The sequence below is a fragment of the Haematobia irritans genome, chromosome 5 (assembly GCF_050003625.1).
Source record: "Haematobia irritans isolate KBUSLIRL chromosome 5, ASM5000362v1, whole genome shotgun sequence".
Classification (NCBI taxonomy): Eukaryota; Metazoa; Arthropoda; class Insecta; order Diptera; family Muscidae; genus Haematobia; species Haematobia irritans.
In genome coordinates, this window is record NC_134401.1 from 147369048 (window position 1) to 147386072 (window position 17025).

Consider the following 17025-nt stretch of genomic DNA (forward strand, 5'->3'; position numbering starts at 1 on the left):
AATACTAATGATGATGATTATCATGCTAACGACAATGATGATGATGATGATTGGGAGCAACAACAAAAACAAAAGGGGACAACAAAAAAAAAAGAATATAAAAAAATTTCATTTGATATTTTAACTCAAAAGGGAACACAACTAAATCATTATTCAGAATATTTTGCCGTTTTCTAACGTTATTCACCATTTCAACCGTTGAGAGTGCAAAACGACTCGACGCTTCGTTCGAAAAACATACGTAAAAAAATAGAACCTCTCGATCCCATCCAATGTAAAATTCGATATACGAAAGTGTTTAGCTTACTTCTTTGACTGGCCGTTATTATGAATTTTTGAAATTTTAATTTCTTTTTGTGAGTGCTTGAGTGTGAAGAAAAAAAACCAAATCGAAATTAAAAAGAAAGTCCCATCTTTCACCTCACTACGAAAAATAAACAAAACTAAAAACAAGGGTGAAAAAAAACTTTTAAAATCCACAAAAACAAACCAAACTAGAACACATGAATTGAAGCGGAAGTTAAAAATTTGCTAATTGCAAATATCTCGGCCACCGACACTTGCTAGCTGGAAGTGATAGCATTTCATCCGTTATTTATAGTGTCATAAATATTGCAATAAATTATAAACATAATTACAAAAACAACATAAATATATGTTTACATATAGGTGAAATTTTTCCCAAAATAAGAAAACACAATTCTAACGACCATACTGAAGATAAATTAAAAAAGAATGGAAATAAAAAATCACACAAGAACACCCAAAATTAAGATGCTTCTGGCCTACATTTGGAATTAAAGAAACCCTCTTAGTCAAAAAAAAATTAATGATATGTGTGCATGTTTTCAGTAGCTAGATTCACAAATAAAGAACCACAACAACAAAATTTAAGATTATAAAACTAAAAAGCAATAACAAAATCAAAGTGATGAGAACACCACAAAAATTAGTCACAATCGATTAAAAGTGAAATTTTGAAATGTTTTGTGATCACTAAGTTAACCTAGAGTATTTGTTGCAATAATAATGACATCTATAATATATACAATTTAATGATTCAAAAAGAAATATTATTTTAAATTAAAAAAAAATATTTTATAATATATGGCCATGCAGTTTTTGACATTCATCAGTTTTGAGTTTGGTTTGATTATGAGACCATGGGAAAATAATCAATTTTTGTTGAAATTTTTACAAACACGACAAGAATTTATCCCTACCCAGCAAAAACTGGGTAAGCACTAGTAATTCTTCCAGTAAAGGTTGAATTACACACCATACATCAATCCGTGCGTTGATGGAAGGGTTGTTTTTTTTTCTGTTTGCGGCAGACTATTCGAGCTATTCGAATTAGAGCTATTCGACTATTCTTCTATTCTAAGCAAAATTTGCATTCGTATTTTACGGACATGAAATCTTTGGCCTCACGACAATATTTTTTTTTTCAGTGTAAATAAGTAACGAAAATTGTCCCAATTTGTTTTTATACCTTCCATCATAGGATGGGGGTATATTAACTTTGTCATTCTGTTTGTAACACATCGAAATATTGCTCTAAGACCCCATACAATATATATATTCTGGGTCGTGGTGAAATTCTGAGTCGATCTAAGCATGTCCGTCCGTCTGTTGAAATCACGCTAACTTCCGAACGAAACAAGCTATCGACTTGAAATTTTGGCACAAGTAGTTGTTACTGATGTAGGTCGGATGGTATTGCAAATGGACCATATCGGTCCACTTTTACGTATAGCCCCCATGGTTAGGTTAGGCTAGGACTATTCAGTCCATTGTGATACCACATTGGTGAACTTCTCTCTTATCACTGAGTGCTGCCCGATTCCATGTTAAGCTCAATGAAAAGGGACCTCCTTTTTATAACCGAGTCCGAACGCCGTTCCACATTGCAGTGAAACCACTTAAAGAAGCTTTGAAACCCTCAGAAATGTCACCAGCATTACTGAGGTGGGATAATCCACCGCTGAAAAACTTTTTGGTGTTCGGTCGAAGCAGGAATCGAACCCACGACCTTGTGTATGCAAGGCGGGTATGCTAACCATTGCACCACGGTGGCTCCCTATAGCCCCCATATAAACGGACCCCCAGATTTGGCTTGCGGATCCTCTAAGAGTAGCAACTTTCATCGGATCGGGCTGAAATTTGGCTTGCGATTGCTCTAAGAGAAGCAAATTTCATCCGATCTGGCTGAAATTTGGTACATGGTGTTAGTATATGGTCTCTAACAACCATGCAAAAATTGGTCCATATCTGTCCACTTTTACGTATAGCCCCCATATAAACGGATCCCCACATTTGGCTTGCGATCGCTCTAAGAGAAGCAAATTTCATCCGATCCGGCTGAAACTTGGTACATGGTGTTAGTATATGGTCTCTAACAACCATGCAAAAATTGGTTCACATCGGTCCATAATTATATGTAGCCCCCATATAAACCGATCCCCAGATTTGGCTTGCGGAGTCTCTAAGAGAAGCAAATTTCATCCGATCCGGCTGAAATTTGGTACATGGTATTGGTATATGCTCTCTAACAACTGTGCAAAAATTGGTCCACATCGGTCCATAATTATATATAGCCCCCATATAAACCGATCCCCCGATTTGGCTTGCGGAGCCTCTAAGAAACGAAAATTTCATCCGATCCGGCTGAAATTTGGTACATGGTGTTGGTATATATTCTCTAATGACCATGCAAAAATTGGTCCATATCGGTCCATAATTATATATAGCCCCCATATAAATCGATTCTCAGATTTGTCCTCCGGAGTTAGAATGTCGTCTCTAACAAACACGCAAGAATTGGTCCATATCGGTCCATAATTATATATAGTCCCCATATAAACCGTTCCCCAGGTTTGATCTCCGGAGCCTCTTGGAGGAGCAAAATTCATCCGATTCGGTTGAAATTTGCAACGTGGTGTTAATATAAGGCCGCTAATATCCATGCCAAAATTGGTCCATATCGGTCTATAGTTATATATAGCCGATCCCCAATCACACAAAAATTGGTCCATATCGGTTCATATTCATGGTTGTCACTCGAGCCAAAAAAATCTACCAAAATTTTATTTTTATGGAAAACATTGTTAAAATGTTATTTCTATAGAAAATTTTGTCAAAATTTTATTTCTATAGAAAATTTTGTAAAAATTTATTTCTATAGAAAATTTTTTCCAAATTTTATTTCTATAGATAATTTTGTCAAAATTTTATTTCTATAGAAAATTTTGTCAAAATTTTATTTCTATAGAAATTTTTTTCCAAATTTTATTTCTATAGATAATTTTTTCCAAATTTTACTTCTATAGAAAATGTTGTCAACATTTTATTTTGTCCAAATTTTATTTCTATAGAAACTTTAAACTTAATTATATACGTATTTAATCGGCCTTTTTAGTTTAATATATACTACGTATGGACTACCTTGTAATTTAGAAGACGATGTTAGAAAGTTTTAAGATACCTTGCCATCGGCAAGTGTTACCGCAACCCAAGTAATTCGATTGTGGATGACAGTCTTCAGTAGAAGTTTCTACGCAATCCATGGTGGAGGGTACATAAGCTTCGGCCTGGCCGAACTTACGGCCGTGTATACTTGTTTTTACTAAAATTGTGTTCCACCCTAGTGCATTAGACAACTTAAATTTTGAGCCTATAGATTTTGTAAAAGTCTATCAAATTCTGTCCAAATCGAGTGATATTTAAATGTATGTATTTGGGACAAATCTTTATATTAGCACCCAACACATTTGACGGATGTGAAAGTGGTGCAGGGTATAATATAGTCAGCCCCGCCCGACTTTAGACTTTCCTTACTTGTTTTTAACTATTTAAGTATATAGGAGTAGTGGTGCTGAGTGGTGGTGCTAGTGGTTTTTCTAGATACAATTCTTTTTTAAATAATTTTCTTCTAATTTTCTATTTCTTTATTTATATGACATCATATCCAATTATCACACTTACAGCCTATGTAATCGTTTTATAATAATTCTAGTGACTATGTCTTAAGTCTTTGGTTTTGGTCACGCAAATTTTGTACCAAAGTAATAACCGAAATCCACCTAAATTGAATTCAATTAAATCAACACTCCTTAGAAATTTACAAAATTATAATTGTTTTCCCACAACAAAAAAAAACAAAATTAGTTGTAATAAATCATTAACACACAATTATAAGCTTTATGATAGGTAATCCCTAAAATATCGTTAACCCAGCAGCAACTGTTAACGACCTCAAAAATCAAAATGGAATAACGATTTTTCGCATATGACATCAGATTTTTTTAAACAATAATAAAAAATTATTTACAATAATTTTATTTTAATACAAAAAAAACAAAAACTTCAAATAGAAGCCAATACAATGCATTAACTATAAACCATAGAAAATTAAAAAAAGATATTCTAACACTGACGAAGAGATATAAAAATGGTTGAATTGCAAAACTAAATTCATTCTAACATCAGATTCTAGCAAAAAAAATAAAGTAGCAGGTTGGTATTTAAAATCCAAATTCACGGATAGTTGAACAAACTTTTATTGTTGATACCACCAAATGAACGAACGCACGAAATAACCACAATTCAAGTTTATTATTATTTTTTCTACTTTTTTTTGGCTAACAATATATTTTAATTAAATGTTTTTGGTCGTCCACCCTTTATACATAGAAAAAAACATTAAACAATTGCTGGTAATGTCATATTAAAATAAATAAACCTATTATTATGATATAATTTTTTTCTCTCTCTCTCTAAACCAGCTATTGCCAAAAAAAATAGTAAAAGCTGGTAATAATTCATATTTAACCTCAACCATAACCCCTGTCATAGAAATCATAGCCCAAATAAAAACTAGGAAAAGGAGACACAGAAGCAATATTTCATAAAACTGATAAATGAATCATTATCTGCTGTTGTTAGTTTTGTTTTTTTGTTTTTTTTTTTCACCAACTCGTAGCCTAGCTGCTGGCAATCGTTTATGTTTTATAAAGAATTGGATTTTAAGACACCATAGACCAGTAAACATTTTAATAATCCAACCAAAATATGAAGACATTAAATGCGCTCACTCCTCATGTTTGTTCAGTAGCAAAAGGCATTCATTGTACTTGAATGACTATAATTTAAAAGCATATTTGATCTAATAATTGTTAATTAATTGTTTCAAATTATCTGCGGTATTTTAACTAATTGAAAACCATGGAACATTTTATGCATTTTTAATTGTTGCAATTGTCTCTTGGGAAAATTAGCCATGTTGTATTAAATATCGCATACCATCAAAATGTTATCTTTTGTTACCGATTAGTTCTTAAATATACAATGGAGTTAAACATCGAAAATTTAATTGTTGAAAAAAAATCAAAAGACTTAAGAAAGAAACTTGAAACAAAGCAAGAATAAAGGACGATTAGGTTAATATTTTACAATCGCATGTAAGAAATTCTCCCAAAGCAAATAACGACGTTAGCTCATGTAGGTTGGGATTTATTTCATACAGGGAGAAGGTTATAGGTTCAATCCCAGTCTCTGATGATGAAACTTTTTATAAATACCGGTATAGTAGGATAGGTTACGTTAGGTAGAGCCCGTTGTTTTAGACTATTTAGACTTTTAAATAATGAAATTTTTAGCTTTAAATCTAAGTTCTATAAACTTAAATTTAGGACACATGTATCGAATTTTCGTTCTCCTTTTTGATATATCAACAAAGATATGTATGTACGAATAATTGTCAGTGTAAAAATCCAAAATATAACAGATCCTTCAAAGCAAACATTTTCTTCCTAATTTCAAAAAAAAGATGCAAAATCTTCAAAATAAATATTGGACTATTTTTGAATAAATTTAAAGATCTTTAAATCAAAAAAAATTTCTTTACTTTAAGAAAAATTTTCCTTACTTCAAAAACATAGACATTAGCAGAGGGATCCAAATTTTTAAAACTCATATTCTAAACTTAAAGAAAACAAATGTTAAAGCAAAGATTATAAATGTTTTTATAAATTAATTAAAATTTCCCTATTTCAAAAAAATTTTCCTTATTTTTCACATGTTTCGAAATGGCCTTTTGTGCTATATCTAACTCCTAGACAATCAAAAATCGGACTCGACAATGATAAAAGCTTGTTATTGACATTTTCGAAATTTTACCTCCCAGTGTGTAGGGCCTCTTTGACATCAACATTACTGGAACGGAATCGAGGAACGGAATTGCATCGTGTTGGCTGTTACAGTCCAGAACCATAAATTCTATTCATATTAGCTTGCCTTTTCCCCCATGAATTTTGTTTTGATTACAAAATAATATAGAGATTTTAAAATTAAAGATTTTTCGAATGTTTCTTTGTAATATTGACATTAAAAACATTCTATACCCTAAGTCATGATGTCTTAAAACCACTTTGGCAAGTAAACTTAAAACAATGTAATTTTATAATAAAATACCAAAAAAAACTTACAAAATAATAAGTAGACAATTTTTGTCTTTAATAGAAAGTTTTGCTGAAATTTTAATTTAATAGAAAATTTTATCGAAATTTTCGACAAAATATTATTTCAGTGGAAAATGCCTTTAATTTTTTTATTTTTTCTATTTATTTATTTATGTAAAATTTTCTCTAACGTTTTCTTTTCTATAGAAAATTTTGTCAAAATTTTATTTGTCAAAATTTAATTTCTATAAAAAATTTTGTCAAAATTTTATTTCTATAGAAAATTTTGTAAAAATTTTATTTCTTTAGAAAATTTTGCCAAAATTTTATTATGTCAACATTTGATTCCTATAGAAAATTTTCTCAACATTTTATTTATATAGATAATTTTTTTTCAATATTTAATATCTATAGAAAATTTTGTAAAAATTTTATTTCTACAAAAATTTTTGTCAAAATTTTCTTGCAATAGAAAATTTTGTCAAAATATTATTTGTATAGAAAACTTCGTCAAAATTTAATTTCTATACAAAAATTTCTATAGAAAATTTCGTCAAAATTTAATTTCTATAAAAAATTGTTGTCAAAATTTTATTTCTATTAAAAATTTTTGTCAAAATTTTATTTCTATAGAAAAGTTTGTCAAAATTTTATTTGTATAGAAAATTTTGTCAAAATTTTATTTCTATAGAAAATTTTTTAAAAATTTTATTTCCTTAGAAAATTTTCTCAACACTTGTTTTACAGCAAATTTTGTCAACATTTTATTTCTTTAGAAAAATTTCTCAACACTTTTGTTTTATAGCAAATTTTGTCAACATTTTATTTCTATAGAAAATTTTCTCAAAATTTTGTGTTTATCGAAAATTTTGTCAAAATTTTATTTCTATAGAAAATTTTGTCAAAATTTTATTTTTATAGAAAATTTTGTCAAAATTTTATTTCAATAGAAAATGTTTCTATAGAATTTTTTTCAAACTTTTTTCTATAGAAAACTTTCTCAAAAATTTTATTTCTATAGAAATTTTTGTCAAAATTTCTATACAAAATTTTGTCAAAATTTTATTTCTAGAGAAAATTTTTTTCAAAATTTTATTTCTATAGAAAATTTTGTCAAAATTTTATTTCTATAGAACATTTTGTCAAAATTTTATTTCTATAGAAAATTTTGTCAAAATTTTATTTCTATAGTAAATTTTGTAAAAATGTTATTTCTTTATAAATTTTTCTCAACCATTGTTGTTGTTTTTATTGCAGCTTAAAACCATACATTGACTTGTAGTTTAGTCAATGTATGGTTTTAAGCTGCAATAAAAAACAACAACAATGCTTAAAGAACAAAACCAACAATAACAACACAAAAAGAATGGAAAAAGAAGTAGGAGGGACGCTCAAGCTAAACCCAGCCAACTGAATTCAAATCGATGATTTGACAGTGGCATAGGAAAAGAGATATGTTTGTTTTGAATTTATTTCGGCATAAGCCGGCTATCATACAAAACCTTTTTTCGGAGGGTTCAAGTGTGGTTCATTGTTGGGTTTGATGGACTGCCTGAATTTATTCTGATAATTGGTTGATAGTTTTGCTGCAAGTAGAGGATGCTGATGAGGAATGTGGTAATTCCGAAACGTGCGTCCATCCAACCATCTTGCAGTCTATAGGGATAATTTTTTTTCACTATTTTATATCTATAGAAAATTTTGTAAAAATTTTATTTCTACAAAAAATTTTGTCAATATATTATTTCTATAGAAAATTTTGTCAAAATTTTATTTCTATAGAAAATTTTGTCAAAATTTTATTTCTATAGAAAATGTTGTCAAAATTTTATTTCTATAGAAAATGTTGTCAAAATTTTATTTCTACAGAAAACATTGCCAAAATTTTATTTCTATAGAATTTTTTCAAACTTTTTCTATAGAAAACTTTCTGAAAAAATTTTATTTCTATAGAAAATTTTGTCAAAATTTTATGTTTATAGAAAATTGTCAAAATTTTATTTCTTTAGAAATTTTTTTCAACATTTTTTTCCATAGCAAATTTTGTCAAAATTTTATTTCTATAGAAAATGTTCTCAAAATTGTGTGTTTATCGAAAATTTTGTCGCAATTTTATTTCTATTGAAAATTTTGTCCAAATTTTATTTCTATAGAATTTTTTCAAACTTTTTTATTAGAAAATTTTGTCAAAATATTGTGCAAATCGAAAATTTTGTCAAAATTTTATTTCTATAGAAAATTTTGTGCAAATTTTATTTCTATAGAATATTCCTATAGAAAATTTTGTCAACATTTTATTTCTATAGAAAATATTGCCAAAATTTTATTTCTATAGAAAATATTGCAAAATTTTATTTCTATAGACTTTTTTTCAAACTATAGTAAACTTTCTCAAAAATTTTATTTCAATAGAAAATTTTGTCACAATGTTATTTCTATAGAAAATTTTACTTAATAGAAAGTTGTACCAAAATTTTAATTTTATAGACAATTCTGTCGAAATTTTTATTAATTACAACCTTTTGTCAAAATGTTAATTTTGTTGAAATTTTTAGCGAAATTTTCAACAAAATATTATTTAAATGGAAAATTTCTTTGAATTTTATTTTTTTTGTTAAAAATTTTGTTAATTTTTTTATATAAAACGTAAAATATGGAAAGAGAACGTCTATTTTTGAGGAGTTCTGTATATGACTACCATGTTTTTTTTTTGTTTGTAATAATTATAAATATATGTCCAAAAATGTATTGCTACAGAAAATCATTCAAAAACGTTTGCTGGTCTTCAAATCATAAAATTCTTTATGATTAACTGATTACATATGGTAGGGCTTAATGATGTTTTAAATACATATTTGTAAGGCAAATTAATTAGCTTAACGCCACGACATATGTAATCACTTGTTAGCAAAAATCTAGAGAAGACATTGTAGTACGATTTATTTGCTTGGTTGAATAGGTTATTGACTGACTAAATTTTAAACGACTTTACCTTCTTTGCCAAAGCTTACTTATGACGTAGTCCCCTCCAAAAAAAGGCAGTGGCAAAGATGACTCAAAAAGGTCCACATTTTTGCAATTAAGAACATTAACTCACCCTCATGTCAGTGGTTGGTGGTGACTTTGAAAACGAAATTTTAACGATGGGTAAATGAGAAGGAGTTGAGATTTCAGTTTTTAGATTCCTAAAAACAGATTAACTTTGAATTCAAGTTTAAAAATCACTCGAGCATTTCTATGGCTGGCTGACATTGTTTTTGTTGCTGAGAGTTGTATTCCTAATGGTTTTGAGTTGCTTGTTTATCTAGTAATTTATGAATCTTTCTTTGAATTCATTCTGGGTTCCATCTAATGTTTTAGTTCTCTTTGGGACGAAAATTGGGTTCTACCACAAAGTCTGCATTCAACATTGAATACTTGGTGTTGGTATTATTTGCGTTCACTGGAAATAGTGAAGACTTTTTTATTATTGTTGTTGAGGAAAATAATTATTTTTAATTTTGTTTTTTTTTTTGTCTCTTGTTATCTCTATTTACTTTTGTATCTCCCACACCAACCATCTTCATCCCAAACCGATCGACCAAACTCAAAGGTGAAAAGTTGTTAGAACAAAATCATTTGTAGTAGTACTCCAAATTTAGCGGAAGTATGTAAACGGCGGATTTTGGCGAAAACAAAAAATCTAATAAAAAAAACAAAAAGTGAAAAAGAATAAAAAATCTTAGAAAATAGAACAGCAAAATAAAAACTTCCTCAAGACTGGAGAAAAAGTTTTTCACTTCTGGACTATCAGTGAGATCTGTTTATTGTTCATTGTTAATTTGTGATTCAACAACAACGGATGTTCTGGTTCTTTGGCTATTCACAAAATCTAAAATTTCTAATTTTGTTTGGTATTTAATAACTCTAAGGTGTTTAAAATTTTAAAGAAAAATTTCACAGATGTCCGATAAAACAATAAAATAATAAGTGAAATACTGTGAAGCAAAATTGTGAAGTAAAAAATATATTTTAAAAATATTTAGACAAATTGAAATTATAAAATGATACGCTGGAAATTCATGGATTGTTGCAGAATTTTATGGCGGATTACCTTCTGCTTTGGAATTTTTATTCCCACTATCAACAGCTTAACCGTGGATAATCAATTGGTTTCGGCCAGAAATGGTGAGTTGGCTAATTTCAGTATAATTTGTATATAAACATTAAATGTATATTAGTATGTTAAAATTTTATTTATAGAGCGAACTTTGTCAAAATTTATTTTTTTAGAAAATTTTATTTCTATGGAGAATTTAGTTAAAATTGTATTTCTATAGGAAATTTTGTTAAAATTTTATTTCTATAGGAATGTTTGTCAACATTTAGTTTCTATAAAAAATTTTGTCAACATTTTATTTCTACAGAAAATTTTGTCAAAATTTTATTGCAATAGAAAATTTGTTGAAATTTTATTTCTATAGACAATTTTGTCAAAATTTTATTTTTATAGAAAATTTTGTCAAAATTTTATTTTTATAGAAAATTTTGTCAATATTTTATTTCTATAGAAAATTTTGTCAAAATTTTATTTCTATAGAAAATTTTGTCAATATTTTATTTCTATAGAAAATTTTGTCAAAATTTTATTTCTATAGAGAATTTTGTCAAAATTTTATTTTTGTAATTTTTTTATTTATTTTTATACAAAAAATGCAAATATTTACTTCCTATAGAACATTTTCTAAAAAATTTATTTTAATAGAAATCTTTCTCAAAATTTTATTTCTATAGAAAAGTTTGCCAAAAGTTTATTTCTATAAAAATTTTGTCAAAATTATATTTCATTGGGAAATTTTGTCAAAATTTTATTTCTATGGAATATTTTGTCAAAATTTTATTTCTATAGAAAATTTTGTCAAATGTTTATTTCTATAGAAAATTTTGTCAAAATTTTATTTCTATAGAAATTTTTGTCAAAATTTTGTCAAAATTTTATTTCTACAGAAAATTTTGTCAAAATTTTATTGCAATAGAAAATTTGTCAAAATTTTATTTTTATAGAAAATTTTGTCACAATTTTATTTTTATAGAAAATTTTGTCAAAATTTTATTTTTATAGAAAATTTTGTCAAAATTTTATTTTTATAGAAAATTTTGTCAATATTTTATTTCTATAGAAAATTTTGTCAAAATTTTATTTCTATAGAAAATTTTGTCAATATTTTATTTCTATAGAAAATTTTGTCAAAATTTTATCTATAGAGAATTTTGTCAAAATTTTATTTTTGTAATTTTTTTTATTTATTATTATACAAAAATGCAAATATTTACTTCCTATAGAACATTTTCTAAAGAATTTATTTTAATAGAAATCTTTCCCAAAATTTTATTTCTATAGAAAAGTTTGCCAAAAGTTTATTTCTATAAAAATTTTGTCAAAATTATATTTCATTGGGAAATTTTGTCAAAATTTTATTTTTATAGAATATTTTGTCAAAATTTTATTTCTATAGAAAATTTTGTCAAAATTTTATTTCGCTAGAAAATTTTGTCAAAATTTTACTTCGATAGAAAATTTTGTCAAAATTTTATTTCTATAGAAAATTTTTTTCAAAATTTTATTTCTATAGAAAATTTTGTCAAAATTTTATTCCTATAGAATGTTTTGACAATATTTTACTTCTATAGAAAATTTTGACAACATTTTAATTCTATAGAATATTTTGTCGAAATTTTATTTCTAAGAGAATTTTATCAATTTTTTATTTTCTATAGAGAATTTTGTCAAAAATTTGTCTCTCAGGAAATAGTGCCAGCATTTTATTTCTATCAAAAATTTTGCCAAAAATTAATTCCTATAGAACATTTTGTCAAAATTTTATTTCTATAAAAAATTTCCCAACATTTTAGTTTTATCGAAAATTTTGTCAACATTTTATTACTATAGAAAATTTGGTCAAAATTTTATTTCTATAGAAATTTAGTCAAAATCATATGCCTATAAAAAGTTTTGCCAAACATTTATTTCTATAAAAAAATTTGTCAAAATTTTATTTCTATAGAAACTGTTGTAGAATTTTTCTTTCTATAGAAAATTTTCTCAACATTTTATTTTTTTGGAAAATTTTGTCAAGCTTTTATTTCTATAGAAAACTTTATCAATATTTTTTTCAATAGAAAAATTTGTCAAGAGTTTATTTCTATAGAAACCTTTATCAACATTTTACGGCTATAGAAAATGTTGTCAAAATTTTATTTCTACAGAAAATGTTCTCAAAATTATATTTCTATAGAAAGTTTTCTATCTATGGAAATTTTTGTCAAATTTTTATTTCTATAGAAAATTTAGTCAAAATTTTATTTCTATAGAAAATTTTTTCAAAAATTTATTACTATAGAAAATTTTGTCAAAATTTTATTTCTATAGAAAATTTTGACATTTTATTTCTATAGAATATTTTGCCGAAATTTTATTTCTATTGAGAATTTCATCAAAATTTTTTCTCTATAGAGAATTTTGTCAAAAATTTATTTCTAAAGAAATATTGCCGGCATTTTATGTCTATAAAAATTTTTCCAAAAATTAATTCCTATAGAACATTTTGTCAAATTTTTATTTCTATAAAAAGTTTCCCAACATTTTATTTTTATAGAAAATTTTTTTCAAAATTTTATTTCTATAGAATATTTTGTCAAAATGTTATTTCTATAGAAAATTTAGTCAAAATTATATGTCAATAAAAAATTTTGCCAAAAATTTATTTCTATAAAAAAATTTGACAAAATTTTATTTCTATAGAAAATGTTGTAAAATTTTTCTTTCTATAGAAAATGCTGTAAAATTTTCCTTTCTATAGAAAATTTTCTCAACATTTTATTTCTTTGAAGAATTTTGTCAAAATTTTACTTCTATAGAAAAATTAGTCAATATTTTTTCTCAATAGAAGAATTTGTCAAGTGTTTATTTCTATAGAAAGTTTTATCAAAATTTTACGGCTATAGAAAATGTTGTCAAAATTTTATTTCAATAGAAAATTTTGTTAAAATTTTATTTTTATAGAGAATTTTTCAAAAATTTAATTCTATAGAAAATTTCATCAAAATTTTATTTCTATAGAAAATTTTGTCGAAATTTTATTTTTATAGAAAATTTTGTTAAGATTTTATTTCCACAGAAAATTTTCTCAAAATTTTATTTCTATAGAAAATTTTGTCAAAATTTTATTTCTATAGAAAATTATGTCAAAATTTCATTTCTATAGAAAATTTTGTTAAAATTTTATTTCTATAGAAAATTTTCTCAAAATTCTATAGAATTTTGTTTTCCAAAGTTTATTTCTACAGAAAAGGTTCTCAAAATTTTATTTCTATAGAAAATTTTGTCAATATTTTATTTCTATAGAGAATTTTGTCAAAATTTTATTTCTATAGAATATTTTGTCAAAATGTTCTTCCAATAGAAAATTTTGTCAAAATTTTATTTCCTACAATTGTAGTTCTATAGAAAATTTTGTCAATTTTTTTTTTATAGAAAATTTTGGCATAATGTTATTTCTCTGGAAAATTTTGTCAAAATTCTATTTCTATAGAAAATTTTGTCAAAATTTTATTTCTATAAAAAATGTTGTCAAAGTTTTATTGGAATAGGAAATTTTGTCAAAATTTATTTCTATAGAAAATTATGTCAAAATTTTATTTCTATAGAAAATTTGTTAAACTTTTATTATTATGTATTTCAAAATTGTATTTCTATTGAAAATTGTATCTAAATTTTATACTTATTGAAAATTTTGTCAATATTTTATTTCTATAGAAAATTTTGTCAAAATGTTATTTCAATTGAAAATTTTGTCAACATTTTATTTCTATAGAAAATTTTGTCAAAATTTTATTTCTATAGAAAATTTTGTCAATATTTTATTGCTTTAGACAATTTTGTCAAAATTTTACTTCTATAGGAAGTGAAGAAAGAGCAATATCGGTCGCCTATTCCATTCTTCTTTCTTTCATCCAAAGCTAATTATTCATCAGGCCGCGTACATTTCAATTTACCTGTTCACTTTACTCTTCGAATATGATCACGATTATTAAATTTCTTTCGTATGGGTGTGTGTAGGTCTCTGGATATGAATGATCCGAATTGCAATTCTATAGGGCGTTACAAATTACTACCCAAACCAATAGTAATTACACTGCATAATGGTGTGTAACCATATGTCGCATTTAAATTTTGAACAAATTCAGTTTTCTTTAATTTACCCTTAAAAATGGAAAATCATCGTATCCACAAAATAAAAAAAGAAGAATTTAACAACCATCTTGTCATAGAACGTTGAACTTAACCAAGGTTTCACTTTGGGTATCTTCTAGTCAACCATCATTATCTCGACACTCAGTTACCAAGACCTTGTTTCCTTAAATGAGACATGCCTTAAGAGATTACTTCGTAGTTAGGCCGTAATATATTTTTGTTGTATGCTTGAAATTAATTTGTTAACTGTTCGCTAAATATGTTAAAAATCTCATGTTAATGGGTAGAGTAGAGTAAAACAATCCTCTATACTCTGAATACCCCCTGAAAGATATTTAAATTTACAATTGTCTTGAATGTTATTAACGTTGTTTTGGAGGGTACACGCTGCCGTTTGGGACCATTTACATAAATGAACGCCGTTAATGCGGTAGAAGAAGTGCGAGAATTCTAACCATGAATATGTTTTGGTTGGGTGCTGAGTATGTGGTTGTGTTTGTTTTGGTGATCATGGAAAATGAGTGGAAAATCTGTTGGAAAAATTCGCATTCAACATCGCCTGTTTTGCACGAGTTGGGTAAAGAACTTTGTACGCAACGCGAAATGTTTCTGGTGCATGACGACTACAACATTCAACCAACAGAGAAGTGCACAATACATCAAAAAGTTTATTTACGCACAGTGTTTTGAGTTATTTAAATGGAAAATGGTTTTTATACCGATTATTATTGATAACGATCGGTGTGTCACTTAGTGAATTTCTGTGTTATCAATCAGTTCAAAATTATTCAAAAATTTTACATCTTCCAGATTACAGGTTGAGGATCCAAACTTATTATTTGGAAGCTTGTGTTTGTAAGGGTATCTCATATGTAATACAAATAAGTAAAGCGCTATATTTGTTTCATTTTTGTATCCACCACCATAGCATGGTGATGGGAGTATACAGTCGACTCCGCTTTAGCGCAATGCGCTTTACTGAAAAACCTCGGATAACTGAAATCGATCGCATTCCCCAGTTGTTTTTTCTGTCCATTTCATTTAAATTACTCCGCTTTAGTGAAACTCCGCTTAACTGAAAAAATCGGATTACTGAAAAGTTTTTTGTGTTCAAATGAGTTTCGTCACATTAGTATGACTTCGCTTTACTGAAAATGCCACATTCTCGCTATTGAGAGAGAGTACATTTTCTTCTCCGTATTGAGAACGCTTTATTTCAAGTGAAGATGGCACTTTCAAAACAGTTTAAATCACTCTAAATCACAAATAAATGAATTCCAATTTTCCTACACAAACCTGTGACGGAATCAAACACCTTGTTTTTATTATTTTATGTACATAGCATTGGTCATAAGTTCGGTTAACTGAAATTGAGTGGATTTTTTTCCAGTTATACGGAGTCCGCTTTACTGAAACTTTTTCAGTTATCCGAAGTTCGCATTACTGGAAGTTTTTTTCAGTTATCCGTAGTCCGCTTTAGCAAAAACTTCGGATAACTGAAATTAAATGGCTGCATTTTTAACGTTTCAGTAAAGCGGAGTCGACTGTAATATGTTTGCCATTTCTTTTGTAATACATCGAAATATCGATTTCCGACTATATAAAATATATATATTCTTGATCAGGAAGAAATTCTAAGACGCTATAACGATGTCCGTCTGTCTGTCATTCTGTTGTAATAACGCTTTAGGTTTCAATAATGAACCTATCGGGCTGAAAATTTGCACAAACGCTTTTTTTCTCTGCAAGCAGATCAAGTTCGAAGTTTGCTATATTGGCCTATGTTTTGATATCGCCTTCATATTAAGGTATTTTTAGTCCATTAAGAGATGTGCAAATTTGGTATACATCGATCCATGTGACCGATCCCCCAATTTGACTCCATGATGGTAGCCCCAAGTTTTCCCGATTTGCTTCAAATTAAAAATCTAGAGGCATTTTTGATCCATTAAGAGATGAGCCAAATTTGGTATACATCGATCCATATGTTGATGTAGACTCCGTATAAACCAATCCCATTCAATCTGTTTGAAATTTAAAATCTAGAAGTATTTTAGATCCAAATGACCTATGCCCTAGGCAATTTATAACAGGTTGGCTGATAAGTCCCCGGTCTGACACATAGATGGCGTCGCTAGTATTAAATTCATATTATTTTTATATAGTACCAACCTTCAAATGATTCGTGTCAAAATTTGACGTCTGTAAGTCAATTAGTTTGTGAGCGTCGTTGTAGAGCGTCTTTTATGAAGCAACTTTTGTTATTGTGAAATAATGGAAAAAAGGAATTTCGTGTTTTGATAAAATACTGTTTTCTGAAGGGAAAAAATGCGG

General features: G+C 27.1%; 1 protein-coding gene across 2 annotated transcripts in view; it reads left to right on the forward strand.

Moving 5' to 3' along the window:
• Positions 1-10084: 10084 nt before the first annotated feature.
• The window catches only part of LOC142238516 (uncharacterized), an 86608-nt gene continuing 79667 nt past the window's right edge, over positions 10085-17025 (forward strand). For both annotated transcript variants that reach the window (XM_075310186.1, XM_075310187.1), the window contains exon 1: positions 10085-10625. In XM_075310186.1, the coding sequence (XP_075166301.1) occupies positions 10502-10625 (124 nt within the window). In that variant the 5' untranslated portion in view covers positions 10085-10501. The remainder of the gene's footprint in view (positions 10626-17025) is intronic.